The sequence below is a fragment of the Octopus sinensis genome, linkage group LG5 (assembly GCF_006345805.1).
Source record: "Octopus sinensis linkage group LG5, ASM634580v1, whole genome shotgun sequence".
NCBI classification, from domain to species: domain Eukaryota; kingdom Metazoa; phylum Mollusca; class Cephalopoda; order Octopoda; family Octopodidae; genus Octopus; species Octopus sinensis.
Window position 1 is genome coordinate 30,115,108 of NC_043001.1, and position 23,307 is coordinate 30,138,414.

A 23,307-nucleotide genomic window follows, 5' to 3' on the forward strand; every position below is an offset into this window, starting at 1 on the left:
TCAGCAATCGTATTGTTTGTCATTTAATAAACAGTCATTTATAGTTTTGATGTTTAAACCATGAAACTACATGCATAAATGCACACGTTTCTATTATTTAAAAAAAATTTTTTTTTTTTTGTTATTTATATATATATTCAAGAAAATAAATCAAGAAAATTTGCTTATCTCAAGAAGCGAGTGCTGAAAGATCGTGAAGCTCAAAGTCTTTATTTTGCAAAAAAGCAAATTACTAAAAATGAGACTCAAGTTGTAAGTAAATATGCTTGTTTGTTTGTTTGTGTGTATGTACAGAATATTTTCATGCTGTTTTTTTGTGTGTATGTACAGAATATTTATTGAGTGACCAACAAATGTACAATTTTTTGTATTTGCATATGAATTATTAGTCAGTCGTTTTGGGTTCAGTGTTTACTTTTTTAGTAATATTATTAGCTATTTGTTTGTGGAGGTGCAATGGCCCAGTGGTTAGGGCAGGGGACTCGCAGTCTTAGGATTGCGGTTTCGATTCTCAGACCGGGCGTTGTGAGTGTTTATTGAGCGAAAACACCTAAAGCTCCACGAGGCTCCGGCAGGGGGTGGTGGTGAACCCTGCTGTACTCTTTCAATACAACTTTCTCTCACTCTTTGTTTCTGTTGTACCTGTATTTCAAAGGGCCAGCCTTGTCACACTCTGTGTCACGCTGAATATCCCCAAGAACTACGTTAAGGGTACACGTGTCTGTGGAGTGCTCAGCCACTTGCACGTTAATTTCACGAGCAGGCCGTTCCGTTGATCGGATCAACTGGAACACTCGTCGTCTTAACCGACAGAGTGCCATCATTAGCTATTTGTTACCTGATCAGGTGAGATTCTGATACACACATTTTCAACTAACTCAGTCCTCATTTTCTCTCTCTCTCAACATAATTTTTTTACAATGGTATCATATGATCTAAGGGAAATTTGGCTGCTATTTCTAGCAGTTTGAATGACCACAGTGCACAGGTGTTGTTGATGTCTCTATTTAACGCCATCAACTTTAGAAATTTATACTCCCTTATCTTTAACTGTTTTCATCTTTAGGACTTTGACATTGAACATTTTTCTAGAATTCAAATATCTCTTGTAGATCTTTAATAATTTATTATTTATTACAGCAACTCGTTCATGAACAAAAGTCCAAACATGAACATCAAGTAACTTTGTACAGGAAATATCGAACTGGAGAACTCCCTGATATACAAATAAAATATTCTGCCTTGATAGCAACATTGCAAGTAGTAGCTCTGGTATGTATGTTGTTCTGATGTTTTTATCTGTTTGTTAGAGAAGTTTTCATTTCTATCTTGCATCTACTAGCTAGATTACCTTTGGAGTAGTAAAATATAATACTCTTACTCTTTTACTTGTTTCAGTCATTTGACTGCGGCCATGCTGGAGCACCGCCTTTAATCAAGCAACTCGACCCCGGGACTTATTCTTTGTAAGCCCAGTACTTATTCTATCGGTCTCTTTTGCCGAGCCGCTAAGTGACGGGGACATAAACACACCAGCATCGGTTGTCAAGCAATGCTAGGGGGACAAACACAGACACACACATACAACATACATATATATATATACATATATACGATGGGCTTCTTTCAGTTTCCGACTACCAAGTCCACTCACAAGGCATTGGTCGGCCTGGGGCTATAGCAGAAGACACTTGCCCAAGATGCCACGCAGTGGGACTGAACCCGGAGCCATGTGGTTGGTAAACAAGCTACTTACCACACAGCCACTCCTGCGACTATATTTCATTTTATTCTGAATGTAGCTGACTTTGTACTGGGTGTATCTTAAAAATTTTAATGGCTATATATTAGACCAATGTGTCTAAAATATGTTGAAGTTATGTATATTTGATAATCCTCTCTACTATACTAGCATTATAGCCTGGCGTTGCTCGGGTTTGTTTCGACCCTTTAGAATAGGAATTTTTGAAAAGTAAAAATTTTGCATTATGTAGCTTGCTATTCTCTTTAAGTGAACATTTTTCTGGTTGAAATACACCAAAAAATGGCGACACAGCAGTCAAAAAATCATTAAAAATAGGGATTTACATAGAAAAAAAGCACCTTTTTGATGTAAATAATTTTTGGTCTTAACATGGTCTGATTTGAATTCTTTCTTCTACGGAATGAAGAGCAAGCCTTTTTCAATCATACTCTCAAGACCTGAAATTTGAGGGAGAGGGCTAGTCGATTACATCAACCCCTGTGTGAAACAGATTTTTACTTCATTCACCCTGAAAGGATGAAAGGCAAAGTCGATATTGGCAGAATTTGAACACAGAGCATAAAGATGAATGAACTACCATTTTGCATTTTGTCCAACATGCTAACAGTTATGCTAGCTTACTGCCTTTAGATTTAATAATAATTTCTTACATACGCACGAAACCGCAGATTGGATTTGTTGGAGAGGAGTTTATCAAATTGAATCATCTCCAATATATAATTGGTACATGGTATATAATTGGTGGCATGTGTAAAAGATTCGAGCGAGGTCGTTGCCAGTGCCACCTGACTGGCACGTAAAAGCACCCACTACACTCTCGGAGTGGTTGGCACTAGGAAGGGCATCCAGCTGTAGAAACTCTGCCAGATCAAGATTGAAGCCTGATGCAGCCATCTGGTTCGCCAGCCCTCAGTCATACGTCCAACCCATGCTAGCATGGAAAGCGGACGTTAAACGATGATGATGTTTTATTGACCCTGAAAGGATGAAAGGCTAAGCTGATCTCAGTAGGTTTTGAACTCAGGACATAAGACGGCTAAATTAGAAAGTACCAGATCAAATTTTTATGGGATGACAGTTGCATGATGATTAAAATACTAAAATCTTTAAGTTTACTTGGATAGGTGGTAAAAGAAACACAAGCCTATCGTTGTTATCAACATATACAAAAGGCAAATCCATAGAAATTTCATCTTTTCCTGTAATATACTGGGTTGTCTGGAAAGTTCATGCCGATTTATAGTAGCTTACCTTTCGACTTATTGTTAATGTAGGAGGATAACAGTGTAAATGCTACTCATACATACACACCTCACCCTCCACTATAAATTGGTAAGAGTAAGAAATAAAATTTGAAGCTGGAAAGCTACAAAATACAATTGGTAAAGTTAGAATTATGTCACCATCTTAACTTTATCCCTCGTTTTGCTAAGATGATAGAATTCTTTTTCCATTTTAGAGAGACAGTACAGTGGCCAGGTTACTCTTTAATTCCTTGTTCAAAGGAATATTTGCTGATGCTGAACAAGAGAAGGGAGATGAAGACATGGAAACAAGTATTCAATCAGTTCAAAACAGTATTCGTAATATGCTGAAAGCCTCCGAGCAGCATTTCCCTCCATTCATTAGCTGCATGTTGGTGAGTTGTCTCTAACAATTTTTGTTTGTTGAATATTTCACAATTTTAATATTAAAGTAATTCAAGAGTGTAGGATGTGAGTTTGTAAGAGGTTCGGTTGCTATTTCTAGTATGTTGGGCCACCATACATTGGATAATAAGATGAATCTGTAGCCACTCTCATCTTAAGTCTTTCCAATTAGCAGTGACCCTTTGTTTACCCATAACAATATCAACAAATGATGGATCTGTGGAATTTGAAAGTTTCCAAAACTATTTCATTTTCATTATTGTCATATTTTATTTTGAATTTGATGGTTTTACACTCATTTAGATACATTAAAAAAAAACATACTTTTGTTATTTCATAGAAACATACATTTGCTCTAGTTATATTGTAGCTTAATCTTCAGGATCATTTGAAAAAAAATTTCATTTCTATAAACTGAACCTAATCAAGGGCATCAGTATTTGCTTTAACATTTAATGCATTTCGTTTTTAGATTTGGTTTGCAAGATTCTTTATATGAGTTTGTGTGTTGAAGCATATTCTGTTGTGTCTGGGGAGAGTCATTTTCTTTTTGTGCCTTATGATTTAACACACTCACCGGTAAAATTTCCCCTTATTTCTTATTTTTATTTTCCTAAAATTTTCGTTGCGTCTTGCAACCGCTTCAATAGTCAAGACTATTGAAAAGGTTGCCAGACGCAACGAAAATTTTAGGAAAATAAAAATAAGAAATAAGTGGAAATTTTCGTTGCGTCTTGCAACCGTTTCAATAATCTTGACTATTGAAAAGGTTGCCAGACACAACGAAAATTTTAGGAAAATAAAAATAAGAAATAAGTGGAAATTTTCGTTGCGTCTTGCAACCATTTCAATAATCTTGACTATTGAAAAGGTTGCCAGACGCAACGAAAATTTTAGGAAAATAAAAATAAGAAATAAGTGGAAATTTTCATTGCGTCTTGCAACCATTTCAATAATCTTGACTATTGAAAAGGTTGCCAGACGCAACGAAAATTTTAGAAAATAAAAATAAGAAATAAGTGGAAATTTTCGTTGCGTCTTGCAACCATTTCAATAATCTTGACTATTGAAAAGGTTGCCAGACGCAACGAAAATTTTAGGAAAATAAAAATAAGAAATAAGTGGAAATTTTCGTTGCGTCTTGCAACCATTTCAATAATCTTGACTATTGAAAAGGTTGCCAGACGCAACGAAAATTTTAGGAAAATAAAAATAAGAAATAAGTGGAAATTTTCGTTGCGTCTTGCAACCATTTCAATAATCTTGACTATTGAAAAGGTTGCCAGACGCAACGAAAATTTTAGGAAAATAAAAATAAGAAATAAGTGGAAATTTTCGTTGCGTCTTGCAACCATTTCAATAATCTTGACTATTGAAAAGGTTGCCAGACGCAACGAAAATTTTAGGAAAATAAAAATAAGAAATAAGTGGAAATTTTCGTTGCGTCTTGCAACCATTTCAATAATCTTGACTATTGAAAAGGTTGCCAGACGCAACGAAAATTTTAGGAAAATAAAAATAAGAAATAAGTGGAAATTTTACCGGTGAGTGTTTTTAAATCATAAGGCACAAAAAGAAAATGACTCTCCCCAGACGCAACAGAATTTAATGCATTAATACAGGGAAATGCATAACATTGTTTGTTTAAAATGAAACCAAGAAGAGGCTTCATGTCTTTAATGGTTCCATGTTTTTTTACAGAACATTTTGTATGATATGGACAAAGAATTGCCTATTGATATCAAACAGCTCATTTCATCATCTGCAATAACTGCTAAACTTCAACCACTTGGTAACAAAGTGTTTTTTTTTTATTATTTTGGTCTTGTATTCTTCAGCATTACTGTTATTCTTTTATTCAGCTTCAAATTTATGCTTTAATTTCTTATATAGGTTCCATTACATCATCATTATCACTAGTTTAACATTTATACCATTCATTTGTTTTTACATCCATTTTTTTCATGCTAGTATAGGTTAGACAAATATATTTTCAAGACATTGTTTTACAGCCTGATGCTAACCCTTACCTGTGTTTCAGGTAAGGGATATTTCATTCCACGTCTTCAAAGGAACAAAGCAAACAGATGACCCACTAATAGAAGAAATGACCTTCAATGCTATTATCTCATTGCACCCCTTACACACATTTCATACCTTCTGCTTATAGCATGAAGAAATAATCCTTTCTACTATAGGCACAAGGCCTGAAACCTGTTGGGTGGTGACTAGTTGATTACTTGACCTCAGTGTTGGTACTTAATTTATCGACCCTGAAAGGATGAAAGGCAAAGTTGCTACCTAAAGTAACAGCTCCCTAAATGTCTATTATATCTTTCTTACTCCAGCTCTCTCTCTTACTCTTTTACTTGTTTCAGTCACTTGACTGTGGCCATGCTGGAGCACTGCCTTTAATCGAGCAACTCAACCCCAGGACTTATTCTTTTGTAAGCCCAGTACTTATTCTATCAGTCTCTTTTGCCGAACTGCTAGGTAACGGGGACATAAATCGGTTGTCAAGCAATGCTAGGGGGGACAAACACAGACACACAAACACACACACGCATACATATACATATATACGACGGGCTCCTTTCAATTTCCGTCTACCAAATCCACTCACAAGGCTTTGGTCGGCCTGAGGCTATAGTAGAAGACACTTGCCCAAGGTGCCACGCAGTGGGACTGAACCCGGAACCATGTGGCTGGTAAACAAGCTACTTACCACACAGCCACTCCTGCGCCTATACTTTCACAACAGCTGCTACACTTTCACTACAACTATCTAATTAAATCACTATTTAATTAAACTTTAATTAAATTATTTAAGTAACAGAAACCACCTACAACACTAAGCAGTCCATCTCATCTCTTAAGTTTTTCACCTGCTATTTTTTCCTTGCATCTAGTATATTAGAACTTCTGGTTCCCTGACAAGCCCTTCCTAACACCAACTTGTACTGGGTGCTCTTTACATAGCACCAGCAATAGGGAGGTTGCTATATAGCCTGAAAGACCGAGATCTCCTTTTGATTGAAGGAAGTAGCTTTATGATATGGGATAAGGGATTGAGGTGAGAGAAATAACAGGTTTCTTGCTGTAACAGTGCTACACAGTTATTTATCTCATTGAAAACAGAGCAGAAGTGGTTGGGGCGGAACTGGAAAAAAGATAAAAATAGTGGTGATGTAGTGTCAAAGTGGACCCTCGAAATACAAGGTGAGTAGAAGTGAGTGGGTACAGAGACAGGAGTACAGGAAGTGTAGGTGGGATGAGAAGTCTAGGTGGACAGTGTTTATTTTCTGAGTTCAAACCCTATGGGGATTGTCTTTGATTATTATCTTTGTTGGATTAATAAAATAAATACGATTTAAGTTTTGATTTTAATCAAATCAACTAAACCCCTCACCCTGAATCTTTTATTTATTTTATTTTTTTTTTGTAAAATAAATCTTAAAGTGGTGATCCAGCATGGCCAAAAGACAAATGACTGAAACAGTTAAAAGAATAAAAGGAAGTACATGCCATAGATTTAATTTTAATATTTTACTTCTCAGTGTATTGTTTGATATAGATACATCCAAACTATTTATTTTTTCTTATTTATTCCTTCTGTAAACAGCAATAATTGTACTGGAAGAACAAATAATTAAAGGCATGAACAGTTGTCACCCCAGTAAAGCAAAAAGGCCACGTCAGAGTTTGAACCCGCCACCAACTGATGTTTCAACCTGGTTGGAATTAGCCAAGTAAGTCTTTCTGTGTCTTAGAAGATCTATTGCTTATTCTTCAACATTTTCCTTCAACAGACTTCTGTAGTTTTACTCATCTCTAACATCTGTGGCATGAAGCAAATGAAACACATAGCTCTCCCTTTCTCTCTCTCTCTCTCTTTTTATGTCTCACTCTCTCTCTCATTCTCTCTCTCTCTCTCTTAGTCTTTCTTTTTATATATCTCTCTCTCTCTCGTTCTCTCTCTCTCTTTGTCTTTCTTTTTATATCTCTCTCTTTCTCTCTCTTTTTATGTCTTACTCTCTCTCTCTCTCTTTGTCTTTCTTTTTATATCTCACTCTCTCTCTCTCTCTCTCTTTGTCTTTCTTTTTATGTCTCACTCTCTTTCTCTTTGTCTTTTTATGTCCTCTCTCTCTCTCTCTCTACCTACTTACCTACCTATTTAAACCCACCTACCTACCTACTTATTATTTATCACAGGTAACTTTTCCTATATGAATACACATGACCTAGTAGTTAGGGTGTTGTACATGTAATCATAAGATCACAGCTTCAATTCCTAAACTGGGCACTGCATTGTGTTCATGAACAAAATACTTCATTTCACAATGGTCCAGTTCATTCAGTTGCAAAGGAGTTCCAGCAATAGCTGAGAATTTAACCCTGTGTAATGGAACTGGTTAATTCTTTACACTGTTCGGGTGCAACCAATTTCCTTTCTTTAATTTCCAGAAACTACCAGTCAGGAACAAGAACGCAACCTTAAAATATATATATAACTCTTTATTTTCTTATTTACAAAAGAAGTACATTGGTATATTGGTATCCACTTGGTTCGATATAGCAAGGCTGAACTTTAACATTTGTAAGATAAACCTCACAACAAATTCAGCAGCAACAGAGCAGGTCAAATCCTAAGCGTCTGGGACAGGAGAATAGGCTGATCACACGTTTAACACGTCCTTTCTCTTCAATAGCCGTGTCTCAAGTCAACGACGCTAACAAGGAACGCGATAGAATTTTCTTCCCCAGTCTCTTGCGCATGTGCATGAGGGAACTTCCTTAGGCCTTTCCAGAAGGTTCCAGCCCCACACACGCACACTGAAGAATGACGTTCAGCACACGCACTGTGAAGAATTACGTTCCGCACACGCACACTGAAGAATGATGTTGCGTGTGCGCACACTGGAAAATGACGTCACTACACCTGTAACAAATCAGCATCTTATTCAGGGAGGAGTGTAATCTTATACACCCTGGCCTTATGAATCCTTGGGCTCGTAACAAACAGACCTAAGTCTAACTTTTACTACTGGTAGAATCGAACTCAATACTAAAAGGGGCCAAAACTACCTGCGTTGAATTATGCCACTTAACGGTAGCTATTTCAAACAAGCTGCAATCAGTTGTTTAGAAATGTTTCGTGCCAGTGGCACGTAAAAGGGCACCATTCGAGCGTGGTCGTTACCAATGTCACCTTACTGGCACCTGTGCCAGTGGCATGTGTAAAAAGATTCGAGCGAGGTCATTGCCAGTACCGCCTGACTGGCCCCCGTGCCATGGCACATAAAAGGGCACCATTCAAGCGTGATCATTACCAACGTCGCCTTATTGGCACCTGTGCAAAAAGATTCGAGTGAGGTCGTTGCCAGTACCCCCTGACTAGCCCTGTGCCAGTGACACATTAAAGCACCCACTACACTCTTGAAGTGGTTGGCGTTAGGAAGGGCATCCAGCTGTAGAAACTCTGCCAGATCAAGATTGAAGCCTGGTGCAGCCATCTTGTTCGCCAGCCCTCAGTCAAAATCGTCCAACCCATGCTAGCATGGAAAGCGGACGTTAAACGATGATGATGATGATAGATACAATATAGTAACTGGTTTTGAACTGCAAATCTCTCAGCTAGTTTTCCACCTTAGTACTAATCATAGATATCATATCCATAGTTTCAGATTTGAACTGTAATTTGCAATAACTGGTTTTTTTTATTTGTTCCTTTTTTTTCCTTTTTTTTTTCATCCTTTCCTCTTAAGCTGACTATCTTCCAATTTCTATAGCATCAAACAGTTACAATTCATATCATCCTTTACGTATGATGATGGTCTGTTGTAAGATTTCTTTGAAAGATCTTTATATCACTAAACAATTATTTCAAATGGTTTGTGTTCACATTTCATCATCATCATCATCGTTTAACGTCCGTTTTCCATGCTAGCATGGGTCGGACGGTTTGACCGGGGTCTGGGAAGCCAGGAGGCTGCACCAGGCTCCAGTCTGATCTGGCAGTATTTCTACAGCTGGATGCTCTTCCTAGTGCCAACCACTCCATGAGTGTAGTGGGTGCTTTTTATGTTCCACTGGCACAGGTGCCAGGGGAGGCTGGCAACATCCACGATCGGTTGGTGCTTTTTACATGCCACCGGCACAGGTACCACAACTACAATTTCCATTTGATTTTTATTTTGATATTGATGTACTTGACTCAATAGGTCTCCTCAAGCTCGGCAGGTCGCCCTACGATCCAAGGTAAGCACAGCAGGCCGTCCTGCGATCCAAGGTACTTTGAATGGGCTGGGGCTACAATGTGAAGCTGGTGCAGTTCAGTAAATTTAAATTTGACTAAATATGGTTTCTTTTCTTTCTTTTTTTTCTTAATATTTTGCTATTGCTTTCTTGCTTTTAATTATATGAATTGAATTTCTTTAATACAGACTTTATAAATCAATCAATGAATATGATTCAGTTTTGGGCATTTTCAAAGATAACGTTGGTTGTCAAGAAGTTAGTAAGATGGCCATAAAAGCAGAAATTCGTGGTGATTACTCAGAGGCTATTAAACACTATGTTACGGTAATCATTTTAAATATAAATTATTTAATATTTTTTTCTTTTTGTTTAATATCCTTAGTAATGACCAAAAACACAAAAAAAAAACTTGCAATAGAAGACGTACATCATCTAGAAAGAGTCCAGATGGTTCTTGGTCTCAAGCATTTGTCTTATGAAGAAAGGCCGAAGACTCTCGACCTTTATTCTCTCGAAAAACGACGACGCCGTGGTGATCTTATTCTCACTCATAACATCATAAGCGGAAATTGTAACCTCTCAAAATAGCTGTTCTTCACTCCTGCTCCAGAGTGTGGGCTGCAGGGTCACTTCGAAAATCTCTATCTACAACAATTTCATCTCAATCGAAGGAGAGGGGCTTTCTCCGTCCGGGTTGCGGATCCGTGGAATAAGCTGCCAGACAAGATAGTGAAGATGCCGACAACCGCTCGGTTCAAAGTCTCTCTTGACCAGAAATGGCCTGAACTCTTTGTATGACCACCCTCCCTGAACATAACTCCCTGTCACCCTACATGGCCTTGCTTTTGCTTTTTGAGCCAATAAAAATTGAATTAACCTAGATAGTTGAAATTTATTCAGTATCTTATTATGATAGTGATTATGCAGCAATATGTATACATGTGATTGGAAACCCTTCTTTTATCACCCTTCCTAAGTAAGTCAAACTATAGAAATTTTGTGTAAAAGTAATTTCAAGACCAAAGCTGAATCTTCTTAACATACCAAAACCCAGGATCTTTAGTTTAATAATCTCACACAAGTAAACTTTTTCAACTGTCAGTGAATGTCCTCATAATTTTAGTAATATATAGATACTATCATTAAAATGGGACTATTTTGCTAATCATCATCATTGTTTAACATCCGTTTTCCATGCTAGCACGGGTTGGATGGTTCACCCGGGGTCTGGGAAGCCAGGAGGCTGCACCAGGCTCCAGTCTGATCTGGCAGTGTTTCTACAGCTGGATGCCCTTCCTAACACCAACCACTCCGTGAGCGTAGTGGGTGCTTTTTACGTGCCACTGGCACAGATGCCAGTGGGGGCAGGCAGCAGCCATGAACAGTTGGTGCTTTTTATGTGCCACCAGCACAGAAGCCAGTCAAGGCGGCGCTGGCATCGGCCACGTTTGGATGGTACTCTTTACGTGCCACTGGCACAGGTATCACAACTACAATTTCCATTCGATATTTATTTTGATGTACTTGACTCAATAGGTCTCCTCAAGCACAGCAGGTCACCCTATGATCCAAGGTAAGCACTGCAGGTCGTTCTGCAATCCAAGGTACTTTGGATGGGCTGGGGCTATGCGAAACTAGTACAGGAAACAGCCATGAACTCACATTATTTGTCGGGTCTTTGGAGTCACAGCATATCTCCAGAGATCTCGGTCTTTCGTCATTGCCTCTGTGAGGCCCGATGTTCAAAGTTCATGCTTGACCACCTCATCCCATGTCTTCCTGGGTCTACCTCTCCCCCAGATACCTTCAACTGTTTGGGAGTGGCACTTCTTCACACATCTCTCATGAAATAAAATATATTAAATGGCAGGGAGATTAAAAATTAAGTTTGTTTATTTTATGCAATTTAATAGCTTTCCTTTACATGTTTTAGATTTATCTGAAATCTATGCAGTCAAAATTCTCACAGATCATATCCTTAATTAAAGGTTATATTGAATAATAAAGTCCCTGGTATTCAGTCAATGAGATTTTTTGTGTGAGAAAGCCAGTTTTTGTGCATACATATTGTGCTTCCTAAATCTCGGTTCATATGTTTATGTAGACTTCTAGTTATGATATGGTAGGATGTGATTTAAGGGAAATTTGGCTGCTGCATATTGGTTGCACACCTTTGTCATGTTTATAATTGCATTTTTAGATTTATGCTACTGGAATATAGACTTTTTTTTTTCTTTCGGTTGAGTTAATGCAGATAGCAGTTTTTAGTGCTGTACTATAAATTTCTAATGTACTGTGAAATGCTAACCTTTCAATGCACAAATACATTGCTTTTTTTTTTACTTTAATCATCATGTTTTGGCATGTGATATTCCAATTCTTACAAAAGCGATATTTTTAATAAATATTCAGATTTTCTGCGATTTTTATTTTTAAGGCTATTGAGTTGAGCACAAAGGAAGAACTTTGCACTTGGCACCACTGTTATATACAGGTGAGTTTCAAATTTAACCCTTTTGATAGCAATCAACCTGAAACTGCCTTAGGTTCTGTGGTACAAAACTTCCTGTTTTAAATTGATTTAAATCAAAACCATTTATTAAATTTCACATTTATATCCACGGCAGTTTTTGCCTATTTTGTATATCACACAAGATACAAGCTCCTTGCCTGTCCTATTTATCACATGTGATACACCAGACATACACCCTGGCATCCATGCATCATACTCTTTATTCTTTACTCTTTTACTTGTTTCAGTCATTTGACTGTGGCCATGTTGGAGCACAGCCTTTAGTTGAGCAAATCGACCCCAGGACTTATTTTTTTGAAGCCTAATACTTATTCTATCGGTCTCTTTTTGCCAAACCACTAAGTTACGGGGACATAAACACACCAACATCGGTTGTCAAGCAATGTTGGGGGAACAAACACAGACACACAAACATATATACACATATACATATATATATGACAGGCCTCTTTCAGTTTCTGTCTACCAAATCCACTCACAAGGCTTTGAGTGGATAGGCCCAAAGCTATAGTATAAGACACTTGCCCAAGGTGCCACACAGTCAGAATGAACCCAGAACCATGTGGTTGGTAAGCAAGCTACTTACCACACAGCCACTCTAATACACATTCCAATTTTTTTCCAACAACAAGAGTGACTTGGCACTTATGAAAGGAAAGCTTTATATCACTCAGAATGTATGAAACAAGGGCTAACTAAAAATCGGAAGACAAATATAGATGTTTCGGACAAGCTTATGAAAATGTTTTGGCCTGGAAAAGGGTTAATAATGATAAAGTTCTTTTACTAAATTCTTTAATACTTTGAAAATTAATTGAAATGAAGGAACAATAAAAAAAAAATGTAGTAATACATTGCAAAATTTTGACTGTTTTGTTTCTTCAGTTCCATAAAGTACAATTTTTGCTATTCTTCCGTATTCTATCAAACTAATTAAAAGTAATTGTTGAAATCTCCATGTCAATTGCATATTTCAAAATGGAAATCTTAAATCTCATTTGTAGTGTCTGGAAAATTTGAGCAGATGGGACAAAGTGGAAAAAGAGTGTGTACATGGTATAGATCCAGAAAATGGTGACTTTACCAAAGTTTTGGATGATTCTTTCAATCAAGTAAGAACAGTCTCTCATAATTTGTCCAATTGTAGTAATTTTAAAATGATAATTGTAATAATTGAACTAATGTTCAATTGTGTTCATTCATTCAGAATTACAACCGTGTTTCGTGGTCTGTTACCACAACAGCTCCTTTATAGGATCCAGTTAGCTCAAGACATCGTCAGGAGGAACCACGTCCAGTTTCGGCCCCTACTCCTCTACCGTTTTGACGTGGCGGGGCCCCCCCTTTTGGAGGTATCTTCAGCTCTGGTGTTGGGTGCATGTCTTCTTTCTTCTTCTTTCTTCTGTTCCCTGGCCTCTTCGATGTATCATCAGCGAGTGTCAGCCGGTGACTGACTGTCATGTCAAATTTTTCCCTTTAAATACCTGCTGCATAGGCTCCAGCAGGCAGCCACAGCATCTGCTTCTCAATACTTACTTGGGTTAGATGAATGCATTGTTTTTACAGTAACTCTTGCCTGTTTTTCTACCAAGAATTTTTCATTTCACTCATCTTCAAAAACACAAAGCTAGTAGACAGTTTTTTTAACAAGAAAACATCAATAGCACATTTGTTAGCTCAGTACCTTTTTCATACAACACATATTCACACACACACAAACACTCACTCATACAATGCATATTCACAAACACACACACACTCATATATATATGTATATATATATAAATTCAAGTGGAAATTGTAGTTAAGACACCCGTGCTGGTGACACATAAAAAGCACCATCTGAACGTGGCAGATACCAGTGCCGCCTGGCTGGCATCCGTGTCGGTGACACGTAAAAGCACCAACCGATCGTGGCCATTTGGGAGCCTGCTCTGGCCCCTGTGCCGGTGGCACGTAAAAAGCACCCACTACACTCACAGAGTGGTTGGCATTAGGAAGGGCATCCAGCTGTAGAAACACTGCCTAATCAGACTAGAGCCAGGTGCAGCCTCCATGGCTTCCAGACCCCAGTTGAACCATCCAACCCATGCTAGCATGAAAAACGAACATTAAATGATGATGATGATATATATATATATATATATATATATTATATATATGAAGGGGTGCTGAAAAGTTCTGCAATAAAAAAAATATACAGGAAGATCAGTTAATTATGATTCACACACTTATTGCAATGGTCCTTCAGTTTTTTTAAGCCTTGTAAAAGAACTCGGAAGGCTGGGACTCTATCAGGCCTCTGTAGCAGCAATCACTTCTGAATCAGAGTGAAATTTCATTGTTGTGGAATGAGGTGATAGTCAGAAGAGCCAAGTTAGGTGAGTAAGATGGGTGGTCTACCAATTTGAAGCCAAAGTCAGGTATTTTCTGTAGAGTTTCATGCTCTTCACAATGTTTCTGCTTCAACGCTTCGTGGAGTTCATCCAACAGAGGCGTGTTGTATTCAGTTTTGATGGTGCAACCCTTTGGCAGGTATTTTATGAGGAGTTACGGAGATGTACTTGCATAGCAAGTGATTTGATCTGAGATCGTGTGCTGAAACGAAAACAATTGCAGCGTGGAAGGTGTTTGTAAGCCATTTAAGAAACACACAAAAGCCGTTCGATTCACTTCAACATTTAAATTTAATTTGTCAAAATATTTTCGTTGCTTTAAGACCACGACGGAATTTTGTCAGTGAACAGTCGCAGTCTTAAAGCGACGAAAATATTTTGACAAATTAAACTTAAATGTTGAAGTGAATCGAACGGCTTTTGTGTGTTTCTTAAATGGCTTACAAACACCTTCTTTGCTGCAATTGTTTTATGAGGAGTATTCCATTTTTATCCCAGAATGCTGAAGCCATAATATTTCCAGCTGACTTCTGGGCCCAAAACTTATTGGGACGCAGTGAACTGCTGTGGCACCATTTCATTGATTGCTGCTTGGTCTGGGGTTCATAATGATGAAGCCAAGTTTCATCCATGATGACTAAATGAGACATAAAATCAGCCTCTCCTGCTGCAAACTGGTCCAAAATCGCATTTACTGTCATTACTCTGATGTACTTCTGATCTTTGTTGAGTCATTTCACCATCCATTTTGCAGAAAGCTTTCTCATGTCCAGAATGTTGTGGATGATGTGGCCATCTCTTTCACTAGAAATCCTCAGAATCTTGGCTATTACTTTAGCTGAAATCCAATGGTCCTCAGGAATCATAACATGCACAACATCAGCTTTCGTCTTCTGTGGTCACAGAAGTTGATTGTCTTGACCGGGGTTCAACTGAGACCATGAAATGATCAGTCTGAAACCATGACACCCAGATTTTCACTGTGGAGTAAGATGAGCAGTCATCCTTGGAGACTTCTTTCATCTCACCATGGATTTCGGCCACTCCTTTGCCTTTGCAAAAAGAGGAACTTCATGACTGCCCATGCTTCAGTTTTACTAAAATCCACTGTAGAGGCTGCCACCATGTGTTAAATCTGCAAAAAAGAGAAAGATATATTGTATACCATCATGAAGTTCAGGGAATTTGGAGCATTATTATATGGGAAAAGGTTCTCATTGAAGACGAAAGGAAAGGTCTATAGGAGTTTTGTGAGAGCTGCAATGCTGTATGGGAATGAGAAATGGTGTTTGACAGAGAGAGAGAGAGAGATGGCAGTTTTGAAAAGGACTGAGAGAGAAATGTGTGGCATGAGGCTGTTTGATAAGAGGAGGACTGAGGACTTGATGGGGATGCTGGGGTTGGAGGAATCAGTGGAACGGCTGGCAAGGGCAAATGAAATTTGGTGGTATGGGCATGTGTTGAGGAGGGATGAGGAGCACGTTCTGAAAAGGGTGCTAGAGTTTGAGGTGAATGGATGGCAAAAGCAAGGTAGACTGAAGAAAATGTGCAAGGAACAAGTGGAGGAAGAGATTGGGAGGGTTGGCTTGAGAAGGGAAGATGCCCAAAACCGGGCAAGTTGGCGAGATGGTATGAGGGTGGTTGCTTTGGTATTGAGGTAGATCTGTCTCCCCCTTGTTAACAGGGACAAAACCCAGATTCAAAATGATGGATGGATGGATCGTGATTTTCTGGTTATCTTCTCCTAAATAGTTGTCCTCCCTCCCTTGTAAAGGTAACAGCCCTACCCTTTTGGAATACCCTTAAAGCCAGGAACCTTTCAGCACTCCCTTGTATGTATCATCATTATCATCATTTAACATCCGCTTTCCATGCTAGCATGGGTGTTATATATATGTATATATACATATATATATATATATATATATATATATATATATATTATATATATATATATACATACACACACACACACTAATATTGAACAGTGAAGATGAGTGCTTAACACTGCATTGGTGGATGAATATTGTTTATTTGTGGGTTAACAAAGCAACCAATGGTTTCATGTGTAAAGACCTTCACAATTGTTCAAGTGTGCTACATGAAAATGTTGGTATATGTTTCCATTTTGGATGAAGTATTCTCATTCATGTGGCACACTTGCTTGCTTTGTTAACATGTACATAAAAAAGTATATATATATATATATATATATATATATATATATATATGGTTGTCTCTCATAGTCTCAAAGATGGTTTTGCAATTTCTTGTTGAACAACTTTCACAAATGTTTTATAATGATCACATGTATGTGCTGTGCATTGATTCGCTACCTCCATCAAATTGATGTTGCATGAACAGGTGCATGGTGTACCACAAAGCAGGTGTCAAAATGGTCACTGCACAACATGAGGTGAAATGTTTGCTCAAGAATTCACTGCACCACCTGGTCCAAGAATTGAAACCATAATCTCACAGTCATGAGTGGAACGCCTTAACCACTAGGACATGCTCCCTCATGTGTGTGGGTAAAAGCATCATCTTTTCCATGCTTGCATTGGTCAGACAGAATTCATTGAGATAGGTTTTTTTTCATGAATAGCCACCCTTCCTGTCATCAACCCTTAACTGTTTCCAAGCTAGGTAATATTTCCCCTTAGCCAAACATGTTTTACAGAAGATTGGAAATAAATGACACCACTTGCAGGGAAATAAAAACATTTCCAACCGTCATGCCATGTCAAGACAAGGATATACAAACACAGAAACACACGCATACGTGTACACGTACACACACACACACAGGGTCTTCATTCAGTTTTTGTTCCATCAAATTATGTGACCATATATGTTGCAGTAACTATAATACTGTATAACCACAGTATGTTTATGTTCCCTCCTTTCATAAATTACTAGCAGCTAAGCCCGGTTTCACCCGGTCTGTTTGGATGATGTGGCTGTAATCATTTTCAGTTAGGCATAATCTATAACAGCGTTTGTCAACCTTATCATTTCGGGTCCCCTGTTTCGATTGAAGCCTCCAGCTATATGAAAATTTCTTGACCCCACCCTGTCAGAAAACAGCTTCTAAACAGCTGGTTGTTTTAATGGCAGAGGAAAGAGGGAAATTCCATTAGAAAAAGTTTTAATTAATTTTCTCGGTAAGTATGGGAGTTAGGAAAAAAATACAAACTGCATTCCAATCTATGCACCCATCTCCACATGTGTGCCATTTTTCACGTGATTCCACCCAGCCGTTTGGCTGTGAGCCTCAAGACAAGAAAGAATACAATGATCGCCCATGTCCAATTTATATTATTCACGTATATAAAATTTACCTACACTTTTTAACCAAAATTTTCAAGTTTCACAAGCATTTCAAATGGTTTTAAATTAATTTGCCAGCCACTTACAATAATGTTTACTTCTGCTAATTGTTCAACATATCAAGGCATTAAAACTTGACATGAAAATTCTTCTGAACTTTTATGCATATGTGTGAGAGTGTGTACTTCATAAACTTTTCTAAGCACACGTATCACAGACCATAGGAACACCTCCTTATTCACTCTACCACATTTAATTTGATGCTTCAATCTCTGAAGCATCAAATTAAATACCTCGTCACTTGTCACATAGACATACAAAAATCAGAGTTCTGATTCTGCTAGACTCAGTCATCTTTGAAATTTATTTCTTTGAAAGCTGAATTCATCTCTTTTATCCATCTACCTTTCAAAATAATTCATCAACCTAACCAAAAGAAATCCTTATTGTTAATATTGTCCAGCACCCAGTTGCCATGATAGATCATTAGCCACTACACACATTTTTTTTCTCTCCTTGTTTCTCTCCTTATTTTTTTCTGTGTCCCTTTCTGTAGAAGAGCGTAGGCTCGAAACATAAAAGACTTTTTCTATTCCTGAGCGTTATACTAATGCATCTGTTCGTTTTGTACACCACCTGTCTTCGTCTTTTGTTTTTTTTTTTTGTAAAATCTCCTCGTATTTTATATATATTTTTTATATGTATTTTTATATATATTTTTATATGTATTTTATATATATATTCATATATATTTGAGTTAATATTTTTACTTATTCAGAGTTTCTAAATCATCTTTAATTTGATATTTCAGGAAAACTACCTGCAGCCTCTTATTCAATCTAAATTGAAATTAATGCAACAGCAAGACATAAACCAGACAGAGTTTCTGAAATTTATTGACAATGCTCTCAAATCACCTTTTAAGTCTAACATTTTAGAGGTAAATGCTTTTTTGCACACAATTAACTACTGGTTGGATGAGATGCTTTGCATGTCTCCCAATAACTTCATGTTCAGGCATAAAAAATACTCTCTTCATTTTTCAATCCTTAATTGGCATCTAGTTTTACACCTATCTTCTGAGTGTGTGTCATCAACACTTAATTTTAAAATATGCATAAAATATACCATATACATCATCATCATCATCATTTCACGTCCACTTTCCATGATGGCATGGGTTAGACGGTTTGACTGGAACTGGTAAGCCAGAGAGCTGTACCAGGTTTCAGTCTGATCTGGCATTATTTCAACAGCTGGATGCCCTTCCTAATGCCAACCACTCCAAGAGTGTAGTGGTTGCCTTTTACATATCACTGGCACCAGTGCCTTTTACATGTCACTGGCACCAGCCGTGACTATGGTTTCACTTGGCTTGATGGGTCTTCTCAAGCACAGCAAATTGCTAAAGGTCTCAATCACTTGTCATACTCTTTTTTTCCAAATCAATAATCTGGATGTTGACCTTGATCAAAGCATTCTAAATTAAACAAACATTAAATTTACTTAAATAATTGAATGAAATACACACCAAAGGCATCCATGTTAGTGACACATAAAAGGCACCCATGCCAGTGGCATGTAACAGGTACCCGTAACACGTGGAAGAAACCTGGTACACTCTGTGGAGTGGTTGGCATTAGGAAGGACATTCAGTCAAAGAAACCAAGCCAAAACTGACTGAAGCCTGGGACAGCTCTTCTGCTTACCAGCTCCAATCAAACTATCTTACCCATGCTAGCATGGAAAACAGACATTAAATAAGGATGATGATAATGATGATGACACAACAGCGATGTACCTGTACATTAAGGTAAGTTACTGTGGTTTATAAGAAGTTCCAGAATTGCAGTGTCCCGAAAGTCAGTGTTGTACTTGTATTATAATTTGATACTATGGTATTATAATAAATTCTTTTCAGCTTGTTCTACAAATCTAGTTATTCTTATTTTTAAACAGCATCAGTTTTCCAAAGAACTCTCCTTGATGTTTCTGTGGCAAGAGAATTATGACAAAGCTTTGATTTACATAAATAATGCTATTCAGCAGTTTCTACTGGTGAGTCAAAATTTCATTTTACATGTGATTTCATTAGAATATCTACATACTTTTGTAAGAAATATTGAACTACTTATATTCAGGGAAAAGAATCATAATTTATGTAGAAAAATGTTAGTTACATATTTACTGTTCTGTCCAGAACAAAATTTTACTATCAAACTATCAAATAAAGTATGTTATAGGCACAGGCTAGGTGTTGATTAAGAAGCTTATTTCCCAACAACATGCTTTCGTTACCTTGGACAAGCATCTTCTACTATAGCTCCAGGCTGACCAAAGCCTTGTAAATGGATTTGGGTTACAGAAACTGAAAGAAATCTGTTGTGTGACATAGTGGTTAAGGTGTTGCACTCACAATCACAAGAGCATGGCTTTGATCTCTGGACAGAGCTGTGCATTGTGTTTTTGATCCAATCACTTTATTTGATGTTGCTCCAGTCCACTCTGCTGTAAAAGAGTAAACCTGCGATGGGTTGGCATCCAGTCCAGTGGGAATGTTGGTCTGCCACCTAGCCAGCGAGGTGGCACTATTTGGGCTACAACAATGTGAGGAGACACATTGTGACCAGCAGTGTATGACATCTGATAGTTTGGTCAATACAGTGAAACTATATAAGGTAGTTGTTGTTAGGAAGGGCATCTAGCTGTAAAAACCCTTTCAAAACAGACAGGGAAGCCTAGTGCAGTCTTCTGCCTAACCAGCCCCTGTCAAACCATCCAACCTATACTAGCAGGAAAAGTGGTTGTTAAATGATGATGATGATGATATATATTGGCCTCCATGCCAGTGGCACGTAAAAAGTACCAACCAATTGTGGCCGTTGCCAACCTCACCTAGCACTGTGCCGGTGGCATGTAGAAAGCACCCACTACACTCACGGAATGGTTGGCATTAGAAAGGGCATTCAGCTGTAGAAACACTGCCAGATCAAACTGGGCCTGGTGCAGCCTCCTGGCTTCCCAGACCCCAGTCGAACCATCCAACCCATGTTAGCATAGAAAGCGGATGTTAAACGATGATGATGATATATATATATATATCATCAGCTTCATCATTTAATGTCTGCTTTCCATGCAGGATTGGGTTATATGGCTTGATTGGAAATGGTAAACCAGAGCATTACACCAGGTTCCAGTCTGAATTTGACTTGGTTTCTACTGCTGGATGTTCTTCCAAATACCAACCACTCCGAGAGTGTGGTGTGTGCCTCTTATGTGTCACCAGCATGGGTGTTTTTACGTATCACCAGCATGGATACTGTAATGTGTCACTGGTATTGGCCACAACTACAATTTCATTTGGTTTGATGCATCTTCTCAAGCACTGGAAATTACCGAAGGTCATGATCACTTGTCATCGCCTCTGTAAGTCCCCACGTTCGAAGACCATGCTTCATTACCTCATCTCACGTCTTTCTGAGTCTACCTCTTCTGCAGGTTCCCTCCACAGTTAGAGATCAGAACACACATACACATGCACATGTGTGTATATGCCTTTGTGTTGGTATTTCATGATGGTTGTAACAAAAAGAAAACAAGCTTCATTCATATCTAGTCGTCTGTCAAAGACATGTGACCTTGGGAAAATATGATTTTGCTTAGCAACAGGTGAGGCAACAGGGAGGACATCTGGCTGAATAAAATTTTCCCCTATAAATTTCATCTGACCCATGCAAGCATGAAAAAGTGAACATTAACATGATGTTGATATAAAAATATATAAAAGATACTCTTCTAATTCAAAAGATATTAGTTTTCAAATACATCCTATGTTTAAGTATAAATAATTACACATATATAAATATTACATATAGTAATGTATATGATAAAGTTTTTAATTTCATAAGTATCAATCAGGTTTAGGATGTGAACAAGATAATGTACATGGTTTCCTTAATCACAAATAATTATGTATTCTATCATACATACCTCATTACTCTCACTCAAAAGTACATTTGCTTATACTAGCTTAATGCTTCACATAACATACTCAACCAGCTGAATTCAGTCCAAAAGTAAGTTCTCAGCACCATCAAAATCTTAACTTGAAGAAGGCAGAAGGGAAAGCTGAGCCTCTAAGACTTGTAGGTGGGAGGGAGGAAGCTATCCTCAAACCAGAAACTTGGCCTAATTGCTGGCAAGAAAGGGAACTACATTGAAGGCATCCAAGGTGCCAAGTATTGGTTTTAACTGAGTAATGAATTACATCTGTCATCCAAGTCACCTAGCTTGACCAAAGTCTTCGGTTGAAGACATTTGCAAGGTGCCTTAAGGTGAAATTGAACTTGGAACTATATAGCTGCAAAGTAAACTTCCACTCAACCATATGTGATTTAAATTATTAATACCACTGTTCAATCAAATGATAAAATTGGTTAAAATAAATAAAGAAAATAGAATCAATAATAAATCTCTGAATGAGGTATAAATAGTAGCTGCACGACAACAGGAAGTATATTTACCACTTAAATGTGGGTAACCACTAAGGCTAGATGCTACTGTAGCTTGTAGCCCCAAGAGAACATCTTCTCCAGCTGGCTAGTGACACACTTTCTGTGCCTTATCAGTATTTGCAAAGGGAAGCCATCCTTCCCTTTGTCGACTTGACGTGATACGCACAGACCCGGGTTTCTGGGTATTTACCTGACGTCAGCGATGACAATCACCGGTCTTTAATAGAATCATTATGCAATAAATTAATAATTATACCATTTAAATACTTCTTATATCTTTACAGGAATGGTCAAACACTGATATACTTATGAAATCACGACGTAAATATCTTCTACAAAACCTGCAGGTTCTGTCTGAAATACAGAACTTTTTGTCTTTCTTCAAGAACAAAGGTAGAGGGTTTTGAATGTTAAATTAGACTAAAAATTAAATTAAACTAAAAACTAAATTAAAGTGGTTGTTAAATTAAACTGTTAATATTAAATTATGCTATTTAAGGCAGTAAGCTGGCACAATCGTTAACACACCATGCAAAATGCTTAGTGGCATTTCATCTATCCTGAAGTTCCAAGTTCAAATTGTGCTGAACTTGCTTTCCATCCTATTGGGGTTGATAAAATAAGTACCAGTTGGGCACTGTAATCTATCTAATTGGATTACATTCCCCACAATTTGATGGCTTTATGATAAAATTTGAAACCAGTATTAAATTATGCTATATAGTGGTGAGCTGGCAGAATCATTAATACACCAGGAAAAATGTTCAGTGGCATTTTGTCCATCTTTAGATTCTGAGTTCAAATTCTGCTGAGGTCAACATTACCTTTCATCCATTTGGGCTGATAAAATAAGTACCAATTC

The 23,307-nt window shown here is 37.7% G+C and overlaps 1 protein-coding gene across 2 annotated transcripts in view; it reads left to right on the forward strand.

Moving 5' to 3' along the window:
* LOC115211686 (DNA-dependent protein kinase catalytic subunit) overlaps positions 1-23,307 on the forward strand; it is a 266,170-nt gene that overhangs the window by 185,054 nt on the left and 57,809 nt on the right. For both annotated transcript variants that reach the window (XM_029780332.2, XM_036503287.1), the window contains exons 64-74: positions 143-252; positions 1,141-1,272; positions 3,225-3,404; positions 5,116-5,206; positions 7,037-7,163; positions 9,858-9,996; positions 12,110-12,166; positions 13,210-13,317; positions 18,743-18,871; positions 19,891-19,989; positions 22,730-22,838. In XM_029780332.2, coding sequence (XP_029636192.2) covers positions 143-252; positions 1,141-1,272; positions 3,225-3,404; positions 5,116-5,206; positions 7,037-7,163; positions 9,858-9,996; positions 12,110-12,166; positions 13,210-13,317; positions 18,743-18,871; positions 19,891-19,989; positions 22,730-22,838 — 1,281 coding nt within the window. The remainder of the gene's footprint in view (positions 1-142; positions 253-1,140; positions 1,273-3,224; positions 3,405-5,115; positions 5,207-7,036; positions 7,164-9,857; positions 9,997-12,109; positions 12,167-13,209; positions 13,318-18,742; positions 18,872-19,890; positions 19,990-22,729; positions 22,839-23,307) is intronic.